Source organism: Ptiloglossa arizonensis, chromosome 11 (genome assembly GCF_051014685.1).
Source record: "Ptiloglossa arizonensis isolate GNS036 chromosome 11, iyPtiAriz1_principal, whole genome shotgun sequence".
In the NCBI taxonomy this organism is placed as follows: Eukaryota; Metazoa; Arthropoda; class Insecta; order Hymenoptera; family Colletidae; genus Ptiloglossa; species Ptiloglossa arizonensis.
This window is the reverse complement of record NC_135058.1, coordinates 12,742,241-12,770,009: the sequence shown is the minus strand read 5'-3', so window position 1 is coordinate 12,770,009 and position 27,769 is coordinate 12,742,241. Positions and strand designations below refer to the sequence as shown.

The 27,769-nt window shown below is 43.0% G+C and overlaps 3 protein-coding genes across 3 annotated transcripts in view; 2 read left to right on the top strand and 1 right to left on the bottom strand.

Moving 5' to 3' along the window:
• Positions 1-16,668, top strand: part of Sox102f (transcription factor Sox102F) — a 120,943-nt gene extending 104,275 nt beyond the window's left edge. Inside the window, exons 4-9 of the mRNA XM_076322978.1 lie at positions 7,331-7,612; positions 8,331-8,706; positions 12,408-12,632; positions 12,978-13,025; positions 13,190-13,342; positions 14,789-16,668. Of these exons, the coding sequence (XP_076179093.1) occupies positions 7,331-7,612; positions 8,331-8,706; positions 12,408-12,632; positions 12,978-13,025; positions 13,190-13,342; positions 14,789-15,279 (1,575 nt within the window). The 3' untranslated portion in view covers positions 15,280-16,668. The remainder of the gene's footprint in view (positions 1-7,330; positions 7,613-8,330; positions 8,707-12,407; positions 12,633-12,977; positions 13,026-13,189; positions 13,343-14,788) is intronic.
• Positions 16,669-21,410: 4,742 nt separating this feature from the next.
• Positions 21,411-23,796, bottom strand: Polr3c (RNA polymerase III subunit C). The gene is made up of 9 exons (XM_076323074.1): positions 23,642-23,796; positions 23,378-23,562; positions 23,151-23,269; positions 22,937-23,067; positions 22,582-22,825; positions 22,310-22,518; positions 22,065-22,218; positions 21,633-21,993; positions 21,411-21,561 (listed from the first exon to the last, which is right to left on the bottom strand). Exons 2-9 carry the CDS (start codon positions 23,531-23,533, stop codon positions 21,427-21,429), a joined length of 1,509 nt encoding a protein of 502 aa, XP_076179189.1. The 5' UTR covers positions 23,534-23,562; positions 23,642-23,796; the 3' UTR covers positions 21,411-21,426.
• A 321-nt stretch (positions 23,797-24,117) lies between these two features.
• Naa15-16 (N-alpha-acetyltransferase 15/16) overlaps positions 24,118-27,769 on the top strand; it is a 63,512-nt gene continuing 59,860 nt past the window's right edge. Inside the window, exons 1-8 of the mRNA XM_076323615.1 lie at positions 24,118-24,458; positions 24,800-25,147; positions 25,542-25,676; positions 25,823-25,967; positions 26,081-26,338; positions 26,423-26,733; positions 26,824-27,105; positions 27,183-27,396. Coding sequence (XP_076179730.1) covers positions 24,402-24,458; positions 24,800-25,147; positions 25,542-25,676; positions 25,823-25,967; positions 26,081-26,338; positions 26,423-26,733; positions 26,824-27,105; positions 27,183-27,396 — 1,750 coding nt within the window. The 5' untranslated portion in view covers positions 24,118-24,401. The remainder of the gene's footprint in view (positions 24,459-24,799; positions 25,148-25,541; positions 25,677-25,822; positions 25,968-26,080; positions 26,339-26,422; positions 26,734-26,823; positions 27,106-27,182; positions 27,397-27,769) is intronic.

The window sequence follows — 27,769 nt, the reverse complement described above, 5'->3', positions numbered from 1 at the left end:
CTCCAGGAAGGATCGAGAGGGATCGACGTTCACGGTGAACGTCGCCCTACGTGATCGCGAACGTCGCCCCGGTGCCTGCTTGTATTAAAGCCACTGTTGGTTCGGCCGTCGTCGTAATTTTAGACAGTGCCACAGTGACAGTCTTTATAACGCACGTGAAGTATGAACCACTTCCGGTGGATCTACGTCATCCCTGCATGTCCCCTTGCACTCCAGTGGCTCCGATTCTAAATCTAGATTCAAATTTCCGTGGCCTTTAGCCTTCGTCTTTCGTTACCCAGCTACCCGCTCGCGACAAAAGACCGCCGGACGAGTTATTAAGCTCGATTTTCTTCGCGGTTTACTTTTGAATTCGCCGTCTAAGAGGACGCGCCCATGTGTCGCGCGCACGCGTTCCCACCGTGAAACGTTTCGAGAATTATTTTATAAACCGCTCGAGGTGTACGTCCGGTTTCACCGGGGGAGAGATACTGCACGTCTTCTTGGAAAATATTCCTCGAATTGTTTCACAGGGGTTCGCGATGCTTTCTTTAAAGTAATCGAAGCTTCTGTATCGGATAATATCGAAAAGATTGATCGTTTTAAAGGAATATGTTTCTATAGTTACTTTTATGTGTATTCTAATGCGTTCGATACGAGTACAGTCGTGTCAGTATCTGGATAAACGTTCTAGGATTGTTGAGAAACAAGTGACAGCGTTCACCACTCTCTCAATTTTTAATATTTCGAACGCGTGACTCTTTAGATGGTTGTTGAAATTATCTTGAATTTTGTAAGATTGCGCGAAGATTCAACGTAAATAACGATATCAAAAAATAAAAACTCGTCGCAGGACAATTGTGCAAACTGTAGAGATACATCCTCTTTCTGAATTCCGTTTGGTCGACTCTACCGAGAATACGTTGGTCGATGGTCGGAAGTTTGTTCCTCTCGCGTGGCACGTGCCAGTGAACATTACTTTCGACTTCTCTCGAAACCGTATCGAATTTAACCAACGAAAAACCGATTACACGAATCGATAAAAACTGTTCGTTCGGTCGGTCGAAACCGCGCGATCGAAGCTGTCGAAAAATAATTCGGGAAAAACTGTTGAAACCGTTACACGGTCACCGATCGGATCGTATACCGATCGACGCGTTCCTCGATCGCGAGAAATCTATCGCGATCCCCGCGTTCGATGCCCCGTTATCCTCTCCCTCGCTCCGATGGGCACCGGTGTTCGCTTTCTATCGCAACAGGGACAGAGATAACCGGCAGAAGAGCGATTATGGGGGTAGGTATGTTTCGGTAATTGCGTGGCTAAGTTTAGGCGGTGCAGTTGGCGTCAATGCGCGGATGCATATTCAGAACGGGGCTCCTCATATTCTTATGCTCTCACTTACTGAACCGCGGCGTCGCGTGTGGATGTGAATGTGAATGGAACTTGCTGGCAGCCCGCCTGTTTATATTTAGCCACTGTGGGCGGTGTATAGCTGTCATGGATACGTATCATCGGCATAACTGAACTTTGCAAATGAATAATGAAGTTCCATTGGCTCTCACACCCCACCACACCCTCCCGGCCAACCCTCCCCCCATTCGACGATTATTATTATAGCGCGCAACGTTAGAATGGGTTCCCGAAACAGTCACCCGGTCCCGTTTATTGTCCACGGAGACGTTGTTCGCGTTTCTCGAGGCACGGTGCCCGACCACACCACCGACCACGATTCTGTTAATGAACGCGCGCCGCCATTCTTCCCCCGACGACGACCGACCGTCCGATAAAAATGTCCTCCTCGTCGAACGAACGTGGAACCAGCTTCTCTCGCCCAGTACGAGTATTTACGCGCGATCGTACGTACGTACCTATGCGAGCGCGCGCACCAACCGGGAGAAACACCGATGAAAATGACAGCGATCGATGGAAGGAGGGAAAAAAAATGATTCGAAACGGAGGAGGGGGGAAAAAAAAAAAGAAACAATTAATTACCTGGTTCTCTTCGCTATCTTTACAAAGTTATCGTAATCTTTCGTTTTTTTCTCTTTTTTTTTTTTACGACGCGCGCAACGACCGAGATCGCGGCAATTAGAACCGACGAGAATAATTAACGCTAACGAGTACATTTCCATACAGAGTCGCTCCTTAATGTGCGAGTTTATCCGATACCGAGTATCGCTTAGCGCGTTGCCGAACGTAACCAACGGGGGGGAGAAAATGTCCACGGGACAATGCCGTTTGATTCGAAGGATATCGATTATTTTCGTTTTATTATCCAGACACGCGTGGATTCTTTTACTTTTTTTTTAAATCTTTTCTCTCTCTCGCTGAAAAGCGTATCGCTCGGAATGTCGAGGCTCGTTCGAGCGGGAAAAGGCGCGACGCAGCTGGAACGTTTTACACGTATATCGGAACGAGGTTGGGAGTATTTTATTTCATTCGTTTTCGTCGCGTTTAATACGCGCGACACCGGAGTTTTTTCGTTTTCGTAAGTAACGAACACCTTGTTAATACGCCCCGGGGACTTGTCGTTAATTTACTCGCTATTTGTTACCGTTGATTTCCCGCGAGTATTGTAAACGAGAATCGCTTATAGTTTGCGCGCGATATTCGATATATTTAGCGTAATTAATTTGCGAATTTGCGCTGTTTGTTTTGAAACGCTCGCCTGTGCGATGTTCGGTAAACACCGGCGACGAGACCGTGTATATCGAAAATAGTGTTTTTCATTGGACAGAACCGTTCGAAAAGTAACTTTTCCAGCTACTTCTTTTCAAAGGATCTTCGCGGGTAAATAACGATTTAGCGTTTTCAATCGTCGATTGTGTAACATTTTCAACCGTGGTACGTAAACTTTTCTACGTAAACATTTTCGGATGTTACTAGATTGGTATCGTGTTAGAGATTTTGTAAACGGTACAACGATGAAGAGGTAAAAAAATACAAACGAACAAAGATCGTTTTAAAATACAAACCCACATTTTCAAGTGGGTCACCACACAATCAAATGCATTACAGAATAATAATTCAAAAATTATACAAGCACGCCCAATTTAATAACCATTTCCATTACACAAATGATTGACAAAATTACCTAACTTTTCCAATCCAAGAGAATCCTTAATATTATCTTCGGAAGCTTTCGACTCAACAAAGAATTACCCCTCTGATCAGGGTCCTAGATGTCTCATTTCCCCATACAACTAAATTTAAAAAATTGATATTCCAAAAATACACAGCGTCTCGTAGCTATTGTTCGAAATTTCCTGCTCGGAGGGTGAAGACGCGCGGTAGAGCGACGACATCTGGAAACTGTCTTTCAGGGGTCTATACGCCGTCTCGCGTTGCGCGTGAACGGGAAGCTATCTCTTCCACGAGAAACGCAAAAAAAAAAGAAGAAGAAAAAACAAGAGAAAGAACGAAAGAAAGAAAAAGAATGAAAAGAAAATCACGCGTTACCATTCACACAACGGAAGGGGCGACTAGCATCGAGGTCTCTCGTTCCCTTTTCACCGGGGTACCCGTTATTAGAGGAAACCGCGCGGCCAGTGCAGCGAGGGGATCGTAAATCATGCGTCGCGATCTACCATCGAGCATCGGGGATTAATAATCGCGCGCGCGGAAAGGCCCCCGAGTCGAGGCGGAGAGGGTTACACGCGCGCGTCGAATATCGTGCGTGTGCGTGACGTTTGCAGCCGGTGGCCAGGCTGGATGAATAAACGTCTTCCTTATCGTCTAAAATAGACTTTAAACTTCGAGCGTATCTGGACCGCGGCCAGGTCGTAGGAAAGTACAATGATATTAGCCATGTTGAATTGTTACGCTATCCACGGGCGTCGGGGCGCGTTGAAAACCCGTCCCCTTGAATTAATAGCGGCTACCACGGCCCGTAACTAATGGACGTCTAGCTGGAAAAGAAATTCCTGGAATCCACGGCATCCGACGACGCCACCCTTCTGCCAGGAGGGGCGTGTATCCGCGTCCCAATTTTCCCTCCAAGGGGTCAGCCTGCACACCTTGACATCGTAATTGTCCGGGAACGTCCACGACTTTGGAAAACGATCGCGAGATCGACGAACAATCTCGAGACGACACGATGGAACGCCAAGAATCGTGTGGAAGTCGTCCCTTAGGCTTTTTCTCGTTGTTTGTTACCGGATGGATCTTTTTTAAGGTTGTCGGGGGACAGAGTGATTTCGGTGGATACACGACCGATGGGAGTTGTTGGGAGAAATTAATTCGGGAGAGAATGATAATTAAGCGGTTCGTTCGGTACTTTTAGCGACGAAAGATGACCGTTGAGACGAGTATCGTGTTTTATTGTACACATGGTGGTACCGAACCGATATGGTACTAGTCGAAAGAGAGAGAGAGTTTAAGTAAGTAAAGCGATACTTTACGTACGGAGTTTTAATTTCAAATCGACGCTACACATTTAGAAGACACAATTGAGTTTATAAATTGTAACGATGGCCCGGTTTCTCATTGTGTCCGATTCGAAGTAATTTTATTTCAGTGTTCGTCCTTTGGTATCTAAAGTAAGAAATCGGAACACTTCGAATAGCACAGTGACATTCCACGTACATTAGCGTAAGGGACGTAGCGTACGATCGTACGTGTACTCTACGAATATATAATATCGATTTATTCGTAAATAAAACTGTGCACGAGAAGATGTCACTCTAGATTTCCACCGGTTTTTTCACCTAGATTCACTCCTGTTCGACTTTTACCGCCATTTACATATAAATATATTATAGGAAATAGGAATAGGTGGAAAACAAAATTAGATACGCGAGAAAAATGAAACAAAAGGTCCAAGAGACAAGGTGCGGCTAAAGTGCTGCTATAAAGTCTAACCTCGTTAAACTAACCACGAATTTATATTTACCGTCCTTTCTTCTCGTTCTTCCCTGTTGAGTTTACAGCACGGTAACCGTGTACCTCCATTGTTCGATGGCAATAAGTTAAGTGCATAGAAATACTTGTGCCGGAAATTGTGCGCTAGAATCTGGCATCCCGGACCACGAGTGACACGCGGCTACAATCGAGGAGATACTCGATCAGGTGTGCGAAAGAGAACTGTCTCTAAGATACGTGTTGCGCAAATATCTCTTCATCGTGTCGCTGAAAATTCGGCTCCGATGATAAATAAATTCCAGTCTGTAAAGTTTAATTCTTATTTCTTCGCGCGATAATCCCGTTAAAATTATACCGGGCGTATAAATTGATTCCCGATCCCTAAATTGATTAACCTACGGTACTTTTATTTAAACTAAACTTCTTCTCGATCGCGCGGGACATTAAAATGAGGATACAAGAGGAACTTCGAACCGATAAAACCCAACTCCGTAATCGACGTAACCTTAAAAACTAATAATAAACACAATGGTCTCCAAGAAACGACGCATTAAACACTAGACTTTTCGCATTTGCATTGGAAAGAAAAGAAATGCACAGAAACTGACGGAGATTATTTGAAAGATCGAAGTGGAATTCAATTATTTATAAACGAACCTTCGATCGATTTCAAAGGCCGAGAATTAATTCGTACACCCGATAGATACGTTTCGAAATTCGATCCGAAAGACTCGTACGAAGCTCGATTGATATCTCGTTCGATCTAGCTCTCGATTACGTAACAAACTAATTTGTACAGAGATTCGTAAACACCGTGGCTGATCAGGATGCACAATACCTGTTGGTTCGCATTGAATGCAAATGATCGGAGCACCTTGTCAGATTTTATTCCAATTCTTTGTACCCGTTCGAACGATTAGCGTCGGAGGAGCGTGGGTACATCGCTAACAAGGAAATTAACGCGGTGGAATTTTCATAACTGTGGGTAAACGCGAGTCGTTCCGCACTATCTGTGTTGCATAAGCGGGATCGGGACACGTTTTTCGAGAACGAAGATTTTTCCATCGGCGTTCAACGAATCGTGGAACACCAGTTCCAACGAAACGCGTTGAAACCACTTTCGTCGATACCGAATCGTATCGGTGACATCGTATACCAACGTACCGATGGAAACGATGAACACCACGCGGTATAATTATTCGCACCGCTCGTCGAGTGATTTAAGACGCGCTTTAAAGGCGACGCGAGTTCTTTCTCGGTCGCGTTATCACTTTATAGCAATTACATTTGTTTTTGCGTCTCACTTTCCCCGTTGGAACGTGCTTCCGTTCGACGCGCTAAAACCGGCAATTAAAGTTAATATCGGCGCTCATTCACCTTTTATTACACTTTCTTGGAAGCCATTGCTTGGAAACAGGTTCTCGGGGTCTCGGTATTCATGAAACTCTATTTATTACTATTATTTTGTCGGAAAGTAAACAGTAATTACACCGAGCCTCGTTCGTTGCGTGTATTCAGCGTCTTAAGGGGTTAACTTCGTTCGCGGCGGTAAATAATATAATAAAATTCCGATGGCGGATGAGTCCCCGACGAGCGTGATTTTATATCTCAATTAAATGGAAGATGGGGTTGGGAGAGGGGAGGTGGGGAGGGGAACGAGAAGCAATCGCGAGAAGAAATAAGACGCTCGAGGTTGATCGGTGAAAACGAGTTCGTCGCGAAAAAGGATCAAATGTTTCGGGTTAAAAGGAACTACGGGATTCTTAACCGGATGAATTTTTGGTTTCCGCGCGACGATACAATTTATTTATTAGGAAACGACCCGACAATTACGGGAGAAACCGATTCGAAGGTTATCTCTCTCTGTTGTACGTATTTGGAACAAGTTTCGAATACAGTACTGGAATTAGAAAAAGTTCAACGCTGACCTCTCCCTGCTAAAAACCTATTTAAAGTTTCTCCACCGAATTTTTACTTTCCATCGTTTTTAGAATAGTTGCTGTATATAATAATCTCGCGAGACTTCTCGGTGATACTTTCTATTTCTATCGTATTTTACCGTGTCGCGTTTTCAAATTTATTTTTCGAACACTTTTAAAACAGTTACTGTCGTACTTTATTGTACAACCTTGCGGAATGAATTATTCGAGATATCGTGGTATAATGTTTCTTCCAGAGAAAAGTATTGGGTCGTTAGGAGAGTCATTTCTTTTTTTCGGTAAAAATGAAACACGATTTTTTCAGAGTGTACAAAACTAAATTATACATTTTACTAAATTCTATATTCTCCATTTTGGAGAACGAAATGACTTTTCGAACAACCCGAGACAATATTTGAGAATCGTTACCATAGCTGTGATCAACGATCGCGTTAGTTTTGCTTTCGAATCGTTCGACAAAACCGAGCTGAAGTATGTTCGAAACGGTGTCGCGAGGTTAAAAAGGACAGAGAGGACAATCGTTTCTAATTGCTCGTTGGTGATTTTCCAGACGTATCCTGCGCACATGACCGTTGACTCGCAGAAGCAAATCGAGATACAGCGGCTGCAAACGGAGCACTTGAAGCGGCAGCAAGAGCACATCATGCAGCACAACATCCAGGAACTGCAGGCTCAGATGACAAAGAGCCAGCTGAGCATGTCGGGGCCGCAATCCTTGATGTTCCTGCCGTTTCTCGAACAGCTCAGAGGGGTAGCCGTGCAATCGCCTATGCCGCCACCGCCGGCTACGTCGACGGCCACCACCAACAAACATATCAATTCGATCGCTAACGTACGTAAACCACCGCAATTACGATATCCACGATCCTTGGGATCGGTGAACTTCGATGAGTTCTAGAATCGCGCGAACGGGTACCAACGAGAGGGAGAAATAAAATTGCGGTGAAATGAAAAGTAATAAAATTGTAAAATTGAGAATTTCTCCACGAAATTATTCCACGAAGAAAGAAGTGATTTTTTGGCGAAGATGAACGGAAAATATGGAGTACGATGTTTCCACTCTAAAGAATTTCATTTTGACAAAAAAAAAAAAAAAAAAACGAAACGACTTTCCGAACAACCCGAAAAAATGTACACAATTCTGTACAATGGGTAATCGCTAAAATTTGCGCAACCCTCTCGGCAGAAAACATCGCGCAACGAACCACCGTGGGTGAATCCCCGTTGAACGGATCCAATACGGTGACGCAGAGAGAAACGCTCGATTACGTTGTAAAAAGCCGAGATTCGTCGTCCGTTGCTAACCTAACCTAGAAACGGCAACCCGCAGCGGACATAATCTCGATAAAAGCGCGTCCCCAAAAATAACTATGATGAACGTGTAATTCCCCGGGTCGGTACGGTTTTGATAGCGCGATCTCCCTCGCGGTGGCGATTTGTCGCGAGACGTAATTCACGGCCGCTCGAAAATAACGATCGTGGATGGGGGTAGGGGGATAGAGACGGTCGCTGCGAAAACTACACGTGGTGCGTCGAAACGAATGTTACAGATGATCAGCAGCCATCGAGAAGGCCCGAGCTGGGCGACGGCGCATCTGGCGCAGATGACCACGCAGATGGAGAAGGAAGCGTCACCGACGCCGATCTCCTCGGCAGTGGCGCCGACAGCGCCCCCTCTCCAGGACCTCGACGCCCCGTTGAACCTCACCAAGCCGAAGTCCTCCTCCTCGGGGGCCACGGCGTCCTCCTCCTCGCCCGGAAGCGACTCGCACTCGACCGGGGCCGGAAGCAGCGGGCAACAGGAGCAACCGTTGGCCGCGACCGCGCCGAAACTCTTCCCGCCGGGGCTACCGATGCCGCGGAATTACTTGACCACGCTTCCGTACGCTGGTCTGCCACCTCACCTCGGCACTCTCTCCTCACCGAGTGAGTAGTCGTTTTACGACCGAATGGTACAACCTACCGGTCGAGGTGAACTTTTTGAAACACTGTCGTAACTATTGTCAACGTTGCGACGAATGTACGGGAGTTTGACAAACAGACGTAACAATTTGGTCGTTGCAAGGAATATACGTGGAGGTTTAGAGAGAGATTTGTAATAGTTAGGGTTGTCGTCGTTGCAAGGAATATATGTGGAAGTTTAGAAAGAGATTCGTAATTATTTGGTCGTCGTCGTTGCAAGGAATATATGTGGAAGTTTAGAAAGAGGTTCGTGATAATTATGGGAGTTAAAAAAAAGAAAATTGTAACAGTTGCGTTGTTACCATTCCAAAGAATACATGGAAGTTTAAAAAAGAAAAATTCTCCCACGAATATCGAACGATCCCGAAATTTGTTCGTTGAAACTCGAAACACCCGGTAGAGAGAGTATTTATCATTCCTCGCGAGCACCTTGAAAGCGTCTAACATTTTTCAAGACACGAAGAACAGTCCAAGAGAAAAGTTGCGCCAGTGCGCGAGACACAAATATCGCGGAGAGAAAAAATGCGATCAAAGTCACTCCGATGCGTGACTAATGTTTCTTTGCAAACGATACGAACGGAGGACAATACGTCGAATGACGTCGAACGCGAAGTACCTCGAGAATGCATAAGCGAGAACCAAATGTAAACAGAAATTCTATTATACTAACAGATGACGGATAAAGAAAAACGAACGGTGATTTACTCTTGACGTTTATTCGATTCATTCTAACTTGTAATCTGAATTTAAATAACATAGTGTTTCATTTTTATCGATACGTTAAATTATCACAACTTTGAATACGGACGATAATACCAGTCGGACTGAATACCAACGATTTGAATTTGTTTACCGCGCGTATTATTTTTCAAATACGAATGAACTACGAGCGATAACACTGTCGCGATATAAAACTTAAATACAAAGTTTCGTTAAAATCTATTCACCAGTTTGGACACACTCCCTCGCTCGCGTTCCGAACAAAATTTTTCCTTCGATAATGGAAACTATCGAGTGATCCTCTACCGTATTTTTCCATAAAAAATTTCATACGTTCCTTCTCCGTAGATCCCAAAGTAAAATTATCAGCACGGTTACGAAACAGATCGTTCGTTTCGCAATTCTTTCCACGACCGATTTTCCCCGCTGGTTAAAAATCGCGGATACTCGAGGTGTTAACGATAAACGTTCGAAAGTATCCGGGTTCGAGGCTCGATCGAACGATCGCGAACCGTGCCAATATCGGATAAATCGATTTCTAATGCGTAGCGCGAACGTGTCGCGAAACAGGTGGTAAAAGCGATGAGGTCTGAAAATCACCGAAGTCGTTTGCAACGGTTCACCAGACACCGGGTGATTCAACTTCGCGCGAACCGATTAAACTCAACGGTTAAATTGATTGTAATATAAACAGTTTTCAGCGCGGTTCAGGAACGACTGTTTGCCCGTCGATATAAAACGACACGGGACACCCACTGTGGCGGTGGCGGTGGTGGTGGTGGTGGTGTTTCGTTCCGCGAACTTGGACCGTTTATTCTCGAAACAACGAGGAATAATTGATTTTCGCCGGTATAACCGATCGCGCGATAGCCGCGGAAAGTCTCGCGATAATTCCAATAATCGAGCGCGCGGGCGAGATCAACGATACGGGCTACCACCGCTATCGGGTAAACGAAATCGGAATATCGGTTTCCAATTTGCGTCCCGTAAGCTGAATCGCGATTTACCCGTGGGGGTTTCCTCCGCTTTTGAGAGCGGAGCGCGAGCCTTTTCGGGCGACAGGCGACGCCGAACGCCGATCGAAAAATACAATCAATAGGCCATAGAATACGCGCGACGAGATACATGAAACGAACGGTTAATTATCTTGGGAGTATGCGCGCCTTCGGGTCGATTGTTCGGTTTCTTTCGTTTCGTTTCGTTTCGTTTCTTTCATTTTTCTTTTTCCCCGTTTTGCTTTTCTTCGTAAGAACCCGTTCCCCTTCGCGTCCTGGTTTTTGCTTCTGGCTTATAAGCGCGCAATCAACGACGCGTAACGCGATTCCAAGATACGAGGTCGGATCGTCGAAAAAACAAGCCCCCCCGGAATCCTCCGGCTGTCATTGTAATATCGGAACGCGGGGGGCTCGTTCGCGTGATCATCCGTAGCGTGTCGTACCGATCGCTTGTACAGCGCCGGCGCGAGACTATCTTGCTTTACGAGCGTGCTCGTTTGCCACGATACATCGGGGATAACTGTGCGTGGGTACGCGTACCGTAGGTACCTTGGTAAGCTGACGAGTAGGACGTCCAATACTTTCATTTCTTCATTAATTCGTTGAACTCACTTTATCGTAAAAGTACACAATATGTATTAGAAAATAACATTCCAGACTAGTTCACGAGGAGGAAAACGAAGGAGGAAAGAGGGGTGAAACGTTTTACACGGATTTCGATTACGAGACTCGTAGGATCCTGTATACAATCCAATGTCACCTTCTCGTATTTTGTAATTTCGTAAACAAAACAGAGGACTACGTGACAAATACGCTTCGCGTTAAATCAACATGTTGCTTCTTTTGGAAGACGCGAGTCGTGTACGATATACTGCCCAAATGTTGCCTCGATGAAATTGTGCTTTGTCTCGTGCGTCATTGCTGCATGGTACACGTTGCCCGAGCGGTGACACGCCTTCGAACTCGCCAACTTATCAGCTCCCTGTAGCACGTGGGTTGGAACGGGCCGAAGTGTTCGCGGGCACGAAGATTCGCGACGGTTCGTATATATTCAAGAAGTTGAGTTTTCGTCGAGTGAAGTTATTTTAAGTCGAGTTAAATCGAGGAGAAGCAGAGCGCACCGGGCCGTCGTTCGAAAACCAGAAGTTTTTGAAAGTCGCGGGAGATCTGTCCCGAGGAGTCTCGAATGTCTCAAAAGTCTCGATAAGTGTTTGAAAGTCTTCGCAAGTTTCGATACACGTCGGATGAATCTTGAAAATCTCGGCAGCATCAAGGGTGAATGATTTCGAAGTTTCGATGGACGTCGATTATCTCGAATGGCGTTCGATGTCTTGACGGATCTTCGATGTCTTGGAAACTCTGGAAAATCTCGTTCAGTCTTGAAAGGAGTCTACGTCGTCGCAAAATATTAAACATTACGATTCGTAACAATTGGGTTGTCACTGTTCCAAACAATACATAGAAGTTTAAAAAGTAAAATTAGAACGATCGCGTTGTCACCGTCGCTCGAACAATGTTCACCCTCGTTCATTTTCTCTCTTCCACGTTGAACATTACCTGCAGGTACTGTTACCTCCAAAGACTTACGTTCGGAAAGATACACCGAAATTTCTCTTCCACATTGAATATTACCTGCAGGTACTGTTACCTCCAAAAAATTACGTTCGAAAAGATACACAAAAATCTCTCTTCCACATTGAATAATTACCTGCAGGTACCACTACCTCGAAAAACTTGCGTTCCAAAGACACATTACCTGCAGAAAAATTACACCGAAATCTCTCTTCCACATTGAACGTTACTTGCAGTTACCATCACTTTCAAAAACTTGCGTTCGAAAATAACCCCCCGAAAATTTCCAAATTGTAAATCGAGCGATGACGCTGAAAGCGAGCGTGTACCGCGATCGTGGTATCGGCCACGCGTAATCCCAACTGTTCGTTGTTCCAGTGGGGAAGGTGATGGCCAAAGAGGAAGCCGGTGGACCCGGTGGTTCCGTGGCCGCCGCGGCGGTCGCCGCCGTGGAGAAGCATTTCGCGATGCACGGGATTTACGGGCTGCCTCCGAGCGCAGGTGCAATGCCGCCGTCGCCGCAGACTCAACGACCGATCAAGCATTCTGGCTCCCGGGAGGAGGCTGCACAGGAGGAGCAAGACTATCTCTCGACGCCTCACAGTAAATGCGATTCACTCTGCTCTTATTGTCCCTTAGGAGGTGGTGGTTCGTTGCCGGGCCGCGCGTCTAACTGTAAACTCGGTACGAGACGGGCGGCCGATTTTTTTCTTTTGTTTTTCTTTTTTTTTTCTTTCCATCGCGTCGACCAGTTCTCCGTAATAAAATTCTTCGACCAGCGAATCCTCCTTCCGTCACCCTCCTCCCCTCTTTTTTTTTTCGATACCACGTTCCGATTCGTGCACCCGATAATCTTCTCGTTTCGCGCGCGTCGCGTTCCTCTCGTATCACGAGCGACAAGCGTGCAACTTAAAATTTCTAACGAACCACGATATTTTGAAATTACAGTGTGGCGGGAGCAGGGTTACAAGGTACCGGAAGACATAACGGAAAAAGGTAAGCACGTATTTCGGGTTGAATTCAAGCCGGGCTGACGTTACGCTTTTGTCGGTAGCGAGCGTCGCGCTCGCCGATCCTCGCCCGGAAATCGGATTCGCTTCTCACGGGGAGTGTCGTCTGACGGCGCACCGTGTGTCTGACTGTTTCTTCTCTGTGTTTAGCGAAAATGGTGAGACAGCAGAAAAGGGAGAGCGAGAACAAGCCACATATCAAACGGCCTATGAACGCGTTCATGGTGTGGGCTAAGGACGAACGTAGGAAAATATTGAAGGCCTGCCCGGATATGCACAACTCGAACATATCCAAAATACTCGGTAAGCTGGAAACGTGATCGATAAACGGGGGGAGGGGGGGATGGTTTTCTTCGATGGATCGATAGCGACGTTGACTCGAGCGGGGTTAACGGTACAAGATTATTTAAATATTAAATCCTATTTCGGACAGGTAAACTTGGTGCTTTTTGGGTTAAATTTAACATAGCGTAGAAGAAGAAGAATTAATATCGGTCCTTCCTACGACCAAACCTCTACGAACATCGTTATCTTTAGAGAAAAAATTGAAGAGTCGCGTAACCTGTTACAAGTCGACAATCGTTCAAGTATCTCGAAATTAAGAATTTCGAGATTTATCTCTGGAAAGACCAAGAAAGAAGCTAGCGGTGTCCACTAGGCTCTCGTTTGGTCTTTAACTTAACGTACACGTGGCTCGGTATTTCTAGCGTTAATGTCAATAAAGTCTGCATCGCGGCAGTTATGAAATTCTAAGTTTACCTTAATTTTTTTTTACACACAACGTAGATATTTCTCCGCATAATTTTATACCAGCTGCGAAGACGAACGATACGCGTCTCCTTTTCGAATGTTCTCGAGACGCGTTTCCTTTTAAAAATTCATTTTCGATGTAACAAACATTTACGACGTATCCAACGAGACTCCGAATGACAAATTATCGGAGAAACGCGATTTCACGTTTGAAATCATCGATACATTTTCGAACGAATACTTTCCACATCGATATACGAATGCTGCACATGGAACGCCGTAAGGTGGACCATTTAAATTCCAACATTTATACATCTCCGTTATTTATGGTTATACGAAAACACTCGTGGCAAATTTGCATCGTTTAAAGGGATACGCGTAACGGTTATTATTTTTCCAATGTCAGTTCTTTTACGAGACTTTAAGATCATCGATATTTTTTTAAACGACACCCTGTATCTTTTTTCCGATATCCTAGCACGGAATAAAAAATCCAACGATCTCGCAAACTGTACTGTTCCGGTCGTTTGATCCCGAGAAATTTACATCGATATGGAAGTTCCATTGAGATGTAAATCTTTACATTGATATGTCTTAACGTCGTCCAATGTCTTATCTTCTCTGGAGATTTGTACTGAAAAGTTTATTCATGATACGATATTCTTCTCGTTTCTCGAATTGTATGCGTGCGTTGATCGAAGCTCGCGAAGCGTCGCGAAAATGCATTATATCGCGCAGAAGAAAATTGATACGACTTTGGAACTTTCGAGCTCCCTTTGTTTGTCCATTCTAGAGTAAAAAAAAAAAATCGAAGAGCGCAAAGCGATTAAAAGTGTACCGTGTACTCCACTCGTGTACACGTGCGATAGCTCGAAAGTCAAGCTCGAAAGTCAAGCTCGAAAGTTCCCATTCTGATCTTCTCTGCACCCTCTCGGAACCCCTAAAAAAAAATGACACCCGAGTTCCCCGTGTTCACCAAATGTTCGCATATCGTTCCAGGCGCCCGGTGGAAGGCGATGTCTAACTCCGAGAAGCAGCCGTACTACGAGGAACAGTCGCGGCTGTCGAAGCTGCACATGGAGAAGCACCCGGACTACAGGTACCGGCCGCGGCCAAAGCGGACCTGCATCGTGGACGGGAAGAAGATGCGTATCTCCGAGTACAAGTCGCTGATGCGGCAACGGCGGCAGGAAATGAGGCAGCTCTGGTGTCGCGACAGCGGCCCGGAGATGGGTTTCCTGTCGCCGGTCGGCTCGGAGCTGAGCGGTCAACACCATCCGGGCTCGGGGGCCGGTCCGTCCGGGAGACCGTCCGTCTCGCCGCCGGCGACCATGTTGAACGGTGGCGGCGCCGGGCCCAGCTCGGACCATCCGTCCTTCTACTATCCCCAGGACAGCCTCTCGCCGTCCGACATGATGAACTTCTCGCCGGAGAACTCGGGCTCGATCGGTGGCTACGACGCCAGTCCGCGACACCACGACGAGGATTGAACCGCGGCTCCGGGTCAGCCGCCATGGCCGCCCGGAGCATCGTCCTCAGCAGCAGCAGCAGCCGCAGCAGCAGCGGCGGCAGCGTCAACGTCGCGACTCGGTCACGAGTTGTTCTGGTAACTGGAGGCGGATGAGCGGTCCTCGTGGTTCCCGTGCGCCGATGAAACCGGGAACGCGAGACGGGTGACACGCGGCGACCGTACGGGCCAACCACATGCCCGTGCCCGTGCCCGTGCCCGTGCCCGTGCCCGCGCCCGTGCCCGCGCCCGCGCCCGCACCACCGCCAGCGCCCGCCACCGAGGCCGAGCCCGAGCCCGCGTCCGTGTCCGTGGCCGCGATCGTCGTTTCCACGCGCGCGTTAACGTAGGAAAACTGAAATTCGTCGAGGAGGGTTACCGCGGTTTCGTCTCGAGAGTTGGACCGAGCGTTTTCAAAGCCTCGAGAGGTTGTGATATAACGATTTATTTCTGTGCCATCGTACGACGCGCGGATAGGCTCCGCCGACGAATTGGAGCGGCGAGTCCTCCTTCCTGGATCCGGCGTCGTGTCGCCTGACGTCCCACCGCGCCACGATCGCACGGTGCTGCCCGCGATGGATTACTCGCGAAAGGTGTCCCCCACACCCTCCCCCCTCCACCCACTCCTTCGACCCTAACCCTCTCCCGCTATCGTCAGCGCCACCGGTATCCCTCCCCTGTGTGTCCGGTAACACCGTGGAGAACGCCACGGGACGCGTATGTGTGTTGTTGTTGGTGCAGCCGCGCAACCGACCGAACTCGGCCGACCACCCTCTCGCGTTATCCGCCTCTGCGACCGGGGCCGAGTTTCACGAGACACCGGCCGAACGTGAGATCACGGAGGATAACACCGCGGCGAGCTCGACGATTAATCCCGCGCGCTTTGCTGTCACGGAGAGGGGAAAAAGGAGGACGCGGCGGCGCGGGGGAAGCGGAGAGAAAGAAAGAAAGAAAGAAAGAAAGAGAAAGAGAGGAAGGAAGAAAGAAAGAGAGCGTGCGAGCGAAAGGGAGAGAGAAAGAGAGAGAGAGAGAGTGAGAGAGAGAGGAACGCGTCAAGGCGAGCCAGGGGGCACACGGTGTATTCTGTTCTTCTGTGTAATCAAAAAACCGCGACCAAGGCGGCGATACTCCGCCGTAAACGATAAGGTCTGATGTCGCGTGGTTAGGTAACGTTCTAAGTACGCGACGCGCGAGTGGTGTTCGCGCGACGTCGATCGACTTCCGGTCGACTACGCCGATCGTTGGCGTATCCGTCTCGCGGGTTTGTTGCTCGAACGGAGCGCGATTCTAACGCGAGTATATAGAATTATACATAAATAAATAAATAAATAAATAAAATCTATATATATATATATATATAGATATAAATATATATATACACACATTATATATATACACATACCTGATTTTTCGTAAGACTGCCATGTGTGTCACGTGCGCGCGCCGGAAGGATCGATTCGATTGCAGTCTCCCGCCGATGCTCGTTCGAGCACGTTCGATCGCGTTCGATTGTCGCGCTCGCACGCCGCGGGACGATCGTGACACGCAATATTATATATATATATATATTTACATATATATGTATATGTACATATGTGTGTATGTATATATACATATATAGATATATATACATATACACGTGCGTGCGAGATACGGTGCGCGGCCGAGAAAGTCTTGTTCCTATTCCTTCTAGTGTGTGTGTGCTGTGCGAGAGTGCGTCCGTGTGTGTCTGTGTGTCTCTCCAGCGATACGCCATTCCGGTCGGCCGTGTCGAAGACGAGAAACGAAGAGAAACGAAAGAGAAACGACAGAGAGAGAGAGAGAGAGAGAGAGAGAGAGAGAGAGAAACGAAAAAGAAAAACAAACCGCTGATCCGTTCCATCGCATCTCGCGACATCGCACGCGCGCGCGTTTCCGTGTGTACACGCGAAAACCGTGCATTAGAGATCGTCTGATCCAGCGTCCCGCGCGGCGGACGGTCCTTTTTTCCGTATTACACGCAATCACTGTATCCGGTATTCGCACGAGGACCGAGGCGGACAGAGAGCGAGAGGAGACAGGTGGAGTTGCTGTCGCGCGATTCACCTGCACGTCAAGGTAACCACGTTCGTTCGATCTAAATCACTTAATAGTACTTATAGTATTTTCGACGATTAATTTATTCACCCTAATCGTAACGACGACGGTTAGAGTCGGATCGAGGGCCAACGGGCTCGACGCTCGAGACCACCGCGAGAGGTTCTCCCCCAGCGCATTCCATCTCTCGTCCTCTTGGCGCGAATACACGGACACGTTCGTTCTCTGTCCCTGGAACACAGCGACGAGCCTCCGTCGCGATTCCCGTTTGGAGGGGGGAGTGGCCTCTAGCGGCTCGAGGTTGAGTTTCTTTCCGACTATAGCCGGGACAGAGGTGAAGATAATCGAGACGACGCGTGTACATTCGGTTCGAACGATTCCGTTCGTACGACCGAAGACGCGACGACGAACGCGCCGCGGAACCGCTTACCGACTCCCCATTGGCAGAACGAGCGTCACCAATCTCGTAACGATCGAAAAACGAAACTCGCCTTAGTGCCGCGCAGGCGCGCCCGCACGCGCACGCGCACGCGACGCGACGCGACGCGACGCAACCCAACCGAGTAAAACGGAATCGTGCGAACCGCGTGTACGAGGGCGATGGATGAAACACGAGGATGAGAATATTTCAAAAGTGAAGCAGATCACGAAGATAGATGAATCGAGGTATAGTTACGAAAATAAAGGTTAGGGAACGGGAAGAGTTTTATATAGGGGCACGCGCGACGTCAGTTTTTTAGTACAATGTTACTGTATAAAATTACGGGAATTAGCGTTATTTATTGAAACGACGTGCGAACGAAACGATCAAATTCTAACGAGACGTTATGTTTGTTTTTCGATGTCTGGAACACGCTGTTACGTTTTTTCCACATTTTCTCGAGTTGCGTTCGCGACCTATCCGGAGAGGGGTCGAAGCTAACCTTGTTTTACCGTGTTGGTTCGGTGCTTAGGAAAAAAGGAGCGGAGGGTGAGCACCGATCGTAATAGCGATATATAGCTAGGCGTATAGAATGTCTCGTGGTTCGAGAAACGTATCGAAAAACCGGACGGCAAAGATTGGGAGCTCGATGTGATAATATTTATGTGCCAAATAACGTTTTTCGCGGGCCGGGGGGGCCCGAGGGCGGTGTGCGTGGCCCATCCGGTTCCGGGTCGCGGCGGAAGTTGGCTCGACGTGAAACACGATAATTTTTGCGTCTCTCCTTTTTCACCGTTTTATTTTTTTTTTTTTCTTTTTTTTTGTTATTTATATTGTAATCAGTGCAATTCTATACAAGGTACCTAATATAATTTTATAAAGAGAGCCAGTATCCTCGATGCGTCTGCGCCCGTGTTTCGGGCCGGTCGGTTCAAATACCGCAGCCGGCGGCAGATAGGATAGCTTAATGTTGATATAATAATTTATTTTATGTATATACATGGATTTGTACAATTGTGTCGGCGGTATTCATCGATCAGAACGGCCCGATGCAAAAACATGTCAATACTATTAATGTACAGTGTAACTATATTGTGATGTATCCGCGTAGCTACATATATAATGTAATTACCCCCGAGGACACCGTAGATTTAACGATGTTAAAATGCGATCGCATATTCTTATTTTCATGGTCATTATTACGTCTATTACTAGCCTTAATATTATTAATATTATTAATATTATTATTAATATTATTATTATTATTATTATTATTACTACTACCGTCTTCAATTTTATTTAGTACTATCATTACTATTACTATTATTTCTCTTTTCTTTTTTTTTTTTTTTAATGGTTATCCTTATTACGCATAGCAATAGAGGTTGTACGTGCCAGTTCAGACGACGACGACGATGACACGAAAGTTCGTTGATCGTGTGTGTGTGCTCGAAAATCCAAATTTCAACGTCGCGTCGTTCGCGCGACACGCAATCGGACATATATATATATATATTTTTTTTTTCTCTTTTTTTCGTTGAAAAGTTCGAAAGCTTTCGTTGAAAAAATTACTGCGTCTCCGCGAAAATTAACTTCTTACGTTTGGTTTTTCACTTTCCTTTTCGCCAGTTTCACTCCCAAAGATCAACTGCTCGGTCTTATTCGTCCCACGAGGGAAATAATTAACGATAAATTGATTGTAGTCCGGCCGGGGAAAGGATCGACTCGAGAGACCTCTCGTTTATTCCTTTCGCTCTAGCGGGTGACGAGTCGGATCGAAATGTATTGGCCGCTCGAGGTCACCGATGCGTTACCCCCACCGCTCGGCCTTCCCGCCACTCCGCTAGACTCGCTCACGTACGTTCACCGTCTCTCGGTTTAACCATTGCTTCGTGGATGTAAAACGGTCCCCGATCGTGGTGTTTTCGAACACGTCGATTATATTATAATTTGAAATTAAAATTACGATAACGTATCTATTATCTCTTGACGCAATTGAACAACGATGTTTCCGATACTACGGTAGAAGTCGATCCATTCTTCAGCCCGACGTAAATGTTTCGAGCGAGAAAGATACATCGTTTCCTATTGTGCCATATGTTTGTAATCATCGAAAAACAATTTGCTCTTCTCCAGTACTTTCTTTTTCCCCTCTTTCAAGTTACGAAAAAACATTATGAATCGCGTACGTAGTTAAGCTCGGCTCGTGTCTCCCTCGTTGAATTTTTCATCCGTTTTAAATTACCCTGCGCAGTGTTTGCTTTTAAGAATAATTTCAGTTCTGCATTCCATGGATTGCTATCCCGTAATTATCGAAACGATAAACGATCGGTTCCCCTTTCCTTTTCTTTTTCTTTGCATCGTGTAGAAGCGGAACGTTTCGCGATAATCTCGACGCACTCGCTGTGTAAGTTGATCGGCCCTTAGAACGCAACCAGTGCGAATGCGAACTGTAAGAATAGTAAATTGTAAAACGAATACATTAACTAATATTATAGTATATTTAACGTAACAAGCAAAAAAAAAAAAAAGGTGAACACTAACATCCAATCTCAATATTCCAAGAATTCACTTCATTTACATGTACGTTGTTGTTAATGGTATGAACAAAAAAAAAAAATATAATAAAATAACGCTTTACCGAAATTCAATCTTAGTTTTAGGTATACAACGTTATTTCTAGAAGAAACTTGTATGTACGTGCAGTGTACATAGTTATCCAGTACTGTGAAAATGCGAGGAGTGTGCGTGCGAGTGCGAAAGAGGGAGTATAAAATCAGTCAAATGCATGTTTGAATGCGATTACATTCTCACGATCGTCTTATCACTACTGGCGACCGATCGTAGTACACGTTATTAATTGGTGTCAATAGCGTACAATCAAAATATTGTATATTTAAGATCGGTGACCCTTTACTGTTAACGCTATCTGCTTTGAATTTCTATGGTTGATAAGTATTCGTAAACGGAGCACTCCGTTTTCATCGCAGTAGTGTTAAGATGAACGTCCAAAACGCATATAATAGGAACAAAGGGAAAATCATACTTGGACGTAAAGCATACAACAGTAGTGGCACACCAAAAATGTTTACGGTCCTAACATTCTGTAACGGAATTAAGTTTCTAGATAATTGTAATAGCATTTGCAACGTTCGACTTATTTACTGATCCATAAGGCACCTTGAGCTGGCTGTGATTCATAACTCTAACGATTTGTTTCTAATCAACTAACATACATTGTTCATATCGCTTAGATCAAAATGTATAATTATACAAAAGTATCTATCAACGATGCAACGTTTAAAGGTGTGTACTCCAAGATCATTTTCCCTACTAGATAGTGACATCAAATGCACTGTATCACATAGAGAGCAGCACTATTATAAACATAGATATATGATTATATTTATTATAATAATTTGAAAGTTAGGTATTCTTTGTTGTTTGTATTTTACAAGCGTAACCATTATTATACATAAATAAATAACTATATAAATGAATGAAACTTCATGTATTTGTTCTTTCGTTGCGCCGCGCGTTAATTGGTTTATTCGAATATCGTGAAAAATAGGTGGCGTTGCTTTAAGAAATATCGTTCATGGTGATTACGTATTTAAAATAATATGTCTTTATTCAGTGATAACGTAAATACATTGTTAATAGGAACAGAGTATCGTCTATCTGCAATTCGGTGACGCCCAGTTTCTTAATTGTATTTTGAACTTTTTCTAACTGTTGTTTCTCGGATGGTGTCATCAATTCCGCAATCTGTAACGAATTCGAATGCAGTTATTTCGAGATTGTACAATTGCAAACAATATAATGATAAGTATACGCACCTCTGCTAATTGTTCTTCGGTTGCACCGTGTTCTTTTAAATTACTTGTGAGAGTCTGCATTCGTAATTGTTTATCTATCATTCGCTTATTACTAGTTACTTCGTATTCCCGCCTTTGCATAGTATTGTACAGTGCATGGTAACAATGTTCTACCTCCATACGAACAACCATATTTAAGTCAATGTGAAACAAAAAGAACGTTTTCATTGGTGCTGCTGATACTCCAGCTTTCTTTATTTCTTGCATCTGCAGGTAATTCTCTTGTAATAAAGTATATGTCAAATGTTTAGCTTCCTTGGCGGGAATCATAGCTAACTGCTGAATTCGTTCTTGTTCGATGTACTTTCTATCGCGCACTAACCTACTTAGCGGAAGAAACATTTTTATGCAACCTGTAGCGAATACAACGAAATGTAAAAGTTTACAGCATACCTAAAGATTCTAGCTGCTTTTGAACCGAATCGCTCCATTACAATGTTTTCTAATGTTGTCCATGCTAACTGATTGAAAGCTTCTTTCATATTTACGCTATATTGCCCTCCACCCGAATCTCCAACTCGTTTTAAAAATTGACTAGTATCTTCCTCTAAAATAGTCCACTTATCGTATATAATCTCACACGTTTTGCAATACTTGATCATTTTATCAAACTTTTTATCGCAATGTATGGTTCTTACCAATGAGATGTAAATATTGATCAAGATGTTGCGTAAGCAATGGATAATTGATCTTTCTGACCGCTTCTTTTATCTCGCTAAGAGGTATGGGATTGGATGTACTTGCCCATGATGCTGTTCGCAAATACATAAGAAATAATAACTGCCTCATCAACTCTGCTGCATTTTCATCGAGTCTATTGCGCATAGCTGATACAATAATTTGATCCCTATAGATTACATTGCAAGTTCCTTACTTGTCTTACATTTATTGAAATTTTCGTAAATCTTACCTAAGATCTTGAGTGAAACGATCGAAATTGAGTTTCCAGTAAATATTACTGTCTCCAAGATCACAAGTATTTCCTTGTATTTGATTTGTAATTGCAGCCACATTAATATCTGGTAAATTAAAGTTGGGTTTATCGTTAACAATTACTTCGGCCGTGTCCGTGTATAAACTATGCATCAGAAATTGATTTTTAACTAGTAATTCAAATTTGTCTTTTAAAACTGGTACCGATGGTTGTAGTTCAGCTACAAACACAAACAAATGGTTAAATTGATGAAAATTGGTTTTGAAATTGCAAAAATATAAATGGTGCAAGCATTATCTTAAATTAATGATTTAGAATACAAACTACATACAAGGTGACTGTTCAATTCTTTTATATGTTTTTATGATTAATTCAGAAGCTGTTATATACCCATTTTTTAACACTTCTTCGAGCATCATTTCAGCTTCATCTCCACAAACTGTTTTCACAAAGAACATATACCTATTAAAATTAAAATATCTAATATTTAGAAGTATCGTTATTCAAGTACAGATATCATTTATATTACATAAATAGTATATTACCTTGGATAACGAAAGATCGTTATGAGCCTTTCATATGCTAAAGAATATTCTATTCCTCTTTCTGTTTGACGATGCGTGACCAAATCATATTTTATCAAAACGCATAATGCTTCTTTTATCTATGGATAAAATTATATCTTTGACAAGAAGAATACACAATATTGTATAGTTCAAAGTTATAATATTATTGAGAATTCTTTTAAACAAATAAAAAATAAGTTACATACCTTTGACAAAGTAAGATGTGTTGTGTGACGGATTAAGCTATATGGTTTTGGGCCATATTTAAATAAATCTTCACCTACAGTTTGAACAATTGACCCAAAATGTTCAGATAAAATACAGGAACACAATTTTCTACAAATTAGTGACATGATTGTCATTTATATATGACATACAAATAAAACACTTTCTGCAAGATTCAATAAAATTATTTACTTTTATTACTTCCTATGAGGTTATAATAACGAATGATAACCTAAAACCCATACCTATATCGTATAAAAGTTGCAATACTTTTGTTTTCAGTCAAATTCCATTTGAGAAATACACATTATTAGTGCTGTATAGTTTTACATGACATACTTTTGCGTATTAAACAAATTTCAAACATTTATAAACATATTTATAAGCATGTTTATAAGCGTACTAAATCGAGATCCATGTGGTTATACAAAATACATCAAGTTATTTCTAGAATCAGACCAATCATAATAAAAGTTCTTTGTAAACAACGCCTAATGTTATCAATAACTGGAACAGCAATTGTTACATTGAAAACGCGTTTGCAAGTTTGTGTGAAACGTAGTCAAAAGATAATTCTGTTCATACATTCTCCAATGGTAAATGTTTTGTAAACGTTCCATTCAATTAATATAGTTTTTTCCCATAACTGCTCATAACGTTTCTATCTCCATAGGGATGCTCCTTAAATATCGTTAGTTATCATTACTTGCAAACACGTACTTCATGCAATTCCGAAAAAGGTAAAATCATCGAACGTATCGCGGAGAACGTAATATAAACGGTAGCGTGCGCAAAGAACAGATCGTTGTTGCTAACGAATTTCCAAAAGCTGCAAGATATATTAAAAAGTGCGGCATCGTGGATTTAGAACTTCCGGCGGAACAGCATTGTCGCAGATAATCACGTGATTGAGGATCGACTTCTTCGTTTGTGGCCACGAGGTTTTGTGGTGAAAATTAAGTTTACCGGGTGGAAAAGGCCCTATATTTTTGTATTTATACAAAAATGCCCTCCAGCAATCCCTTACCACCCAAAGAAAATGCCTTGTTTAAGCGAATTCTGGTGAGTAACATGCGATCAAAATACTCTGTTTTGGACCCCACTCTCCGGCTAATAGGAGTATTCATCATGCTTTAATGATGAAGCACTCTTCGAAAAACTGTAAAAATTTCACTGGCAACCGTGGATCGCGAAGGTTTCTCGAACATTGCGAACCAAATCGCAATTTCCTGAACGTTTTTCGCAACATTTGACGATACCAGTTTATTCAAGTACACATTACCTATATTCTTAAATATATAGGTATATAGTAACAAATTTTATGCAGTTATTGTCAAATAAAGATACGATACTTAATTCATGAAAACGTTTTATCGTGTGAAACGTATTTATGTTTCTTACAGAGGTGTTACGAACATAAACAGTATAAAAATGGGATAAAGTTTGCAAAGCAAATTTTATCAAACCCTAAATTTAGCGAACATGGAGAGACCTTGGCAATGAAAGGTCTCACTCTGAACTGCTTAGGTCGCAAGGAAGAAGCATACGATCATGTCCGACGTGGTCTCAGGAACGACTTGCAGTCTCATGTTTGTTGGCATGTTTATGGACTTCTACAGCGCTCGGATAAGAAATACGATGAAGCCATTAAGTGTTACAGAAATGCCCTTAAATGGGACAAGGATAACATACAAATCCTTAGGGATTTATCACTGCTTCAAATTCAAATGAGAGATCTAGAGGGTTATAAGGTAAATGTTTCATTTGTAGCATTTTATTTTTATTTCTTGTTTATAATGTATCATTTATATCATTATATTTGTGTTTCATAAGTTTACATTAACAGAGTTATTTTTACGTAATGATGATCACGTATAATTTGTTAGTTGTATATGTATTTAAGTATGTAGATAATATTACGCGTGATTTATCATCACTGATCGTATACTAATGATTCACAAATAAACCTATAATAGATTGCATATGTTGCATAATACATAAGAGTAATCGATTGAACAGTATAATATGTGTATCTTGGAAATAATAGTATAAATATGTTCGATATAATAAAACTCTTGTTTAGAAAATTTATGTCACGGGTGTAACTTTTTATGCATTATATTAATATTTATTATTTGTTTTTAGGACACAAGATATCAGTTATTTATGTTACGTCCCACACAGCGTGCGTCATGGATTGGTTTTGCCATCTCATATCATTTGTTAAAGGACTATGAAATGGCCCTCAAAATTTTAGACACTTTTCGAATCTCCCCTATGGTATGTTTTTTGATATAATACAATATATTATATTTATATGCAAATAATACAGTACTTTTCATTTCTTGCGAGGATGTTAACAATATAAATTATAACTAGATATTACTTATGATAGTACATAATAGGGATATTCATAAAATGTGCAGATTTGTTATGATTACGAACATAGTGAGTTGCTGTTATACCAGAACATGGTTATCCAAGAATCAGGGGAGTGCGAACAAGCTCTAAAACATCTTGACAGATATAGTGATCAAATTTGTGATAAAGTTACCGTGAAGGAAACATACGGTGAGTTGTTTTTTCTTTAGATATATAACTTAGTTGCATAGGATATTGAACGTTTTATAAAGTCAATGCAGTGTATAACATTCATTTATAAATTCAATGATCTCTTACTGTAGGTAATTTAAGACTACAATTAAAACAATATGCAGCAGCAGTACAGGTTTATAAAGATCTTTTAAATATAAATCCTGAAAATACAACATACTATATTAGGCTATCAAAGGCTGAAAGACACGAATCACCCGAAGAAGTGTTAGCTATGCTCCAAAGATACGAAGAACTATTTCCTCGAGCGCTAGCACCGCGTCGCTTGCAATTAAATTACGCTAAAGGAGATCAATTTAAAACATTAGTTGATCGATACTTACGAAGAGGTAGTATATACTTGTATTATTTTCACAATACAAGTTCAAATTGAATATTCATAGTTGCATATTTATATTTTATTCTTATTACAGGCCTTCATAAAGGTGTACCGCCTCTGTTTGTAAATCTTCGTTCCTTGTATAGGGATGTCGAAAAAGTTGATATTATAGAGACTTTGGTTTTGCAATATAAAGAAGCATTGAAAGCTCATGGGCATTTTAGTGATCAAGAAAAAGATAATCCACGAGAGCCGGCTTCTGCGTTACTGTGGACTTACTACTATTTAGCACAACATTACGATCATCTTGGATATACGGAAAAAGCACTGAACGAAATCGATGCTGCCATAGAACATACTCCTACGCTTATAGAACTTTTTGTTACAAAAGGTCGCATTTACAAGGTTAGATGTGTCTTGATTTCGTTTAAGATACTTTGCTTTAATAAATTCTTAGAAATAAAATATTTTCATGTACACATTTATTCTAACTAGCATGCCGGTAATGTTCAAGAAGCTTATAAATGGCTGGACGAAGCACAAGACTTAGATACTGCGGATCGATATATTAATTCAAAATGCGCCAAGTACATGTTACGTGCAAATCTTATCAAGGAAGCAGAAGAGACATGTGAAAAGTTTACAAGAGAAGGTGTCTTAGCTATGGAGAATCTAAACGAAATGCAGTGCATGTGGTTTCAGACAGAAACAGCCTTTGCTTACAAGCGCCTTGGAAAATATGGCGAAGCATTAAAAAAATGCTACGAAGTTGATAGGGTGAGTTGTATAACGCATAATTGCTGCGAGTATTAACGTACTGTAACACACTCTTAAACACGTTCTATTGGTTACAGCATTTTTCTGAAATTATAGAAGATCAATTTGACTTTCATACTTACTGTATGAGAAAGATGACTTTGCGAGCTTACGTGGGTCTTTTAAGGTTAGAGGATGTGCTTCGAGCTCACCCATTTTATTTCAAAGCAGCGATGTGTGCAATAGGCGTTTATGTACAACTGTACGACAATCCTTTACCCGATCCAACGCAGGAGCAAGTAATCGACATCGGTAAGTCTGCATTCCATGCATATCGTTTATTATTTTTATCGACCGACGCTATACCTCTCATTCGTGGACTTGTTTATGTTTTATACATGTATAGATTGTACTTCGTAATGGTGTATTTTTTTTATCAATTTACGGTAATTCGAAACGACGAAGGTAATAAAGTTTCAAAAATATTTACCTTGATTTACTTAAAGAGAACCAAGAAGTCGTTTCTTCTTTTTGGTCCTGTAAAGAGCATTAAAATATATGTAACGTTAACGTATAATGTCACTTTATAGACAATCGGTTTGTGCAAAGATTTTAGGCCCGACCAGATTACAGGATGCTCGAATCAAGTTTACTCTTAAAGATTAAACCATTGTTTATTTTTATT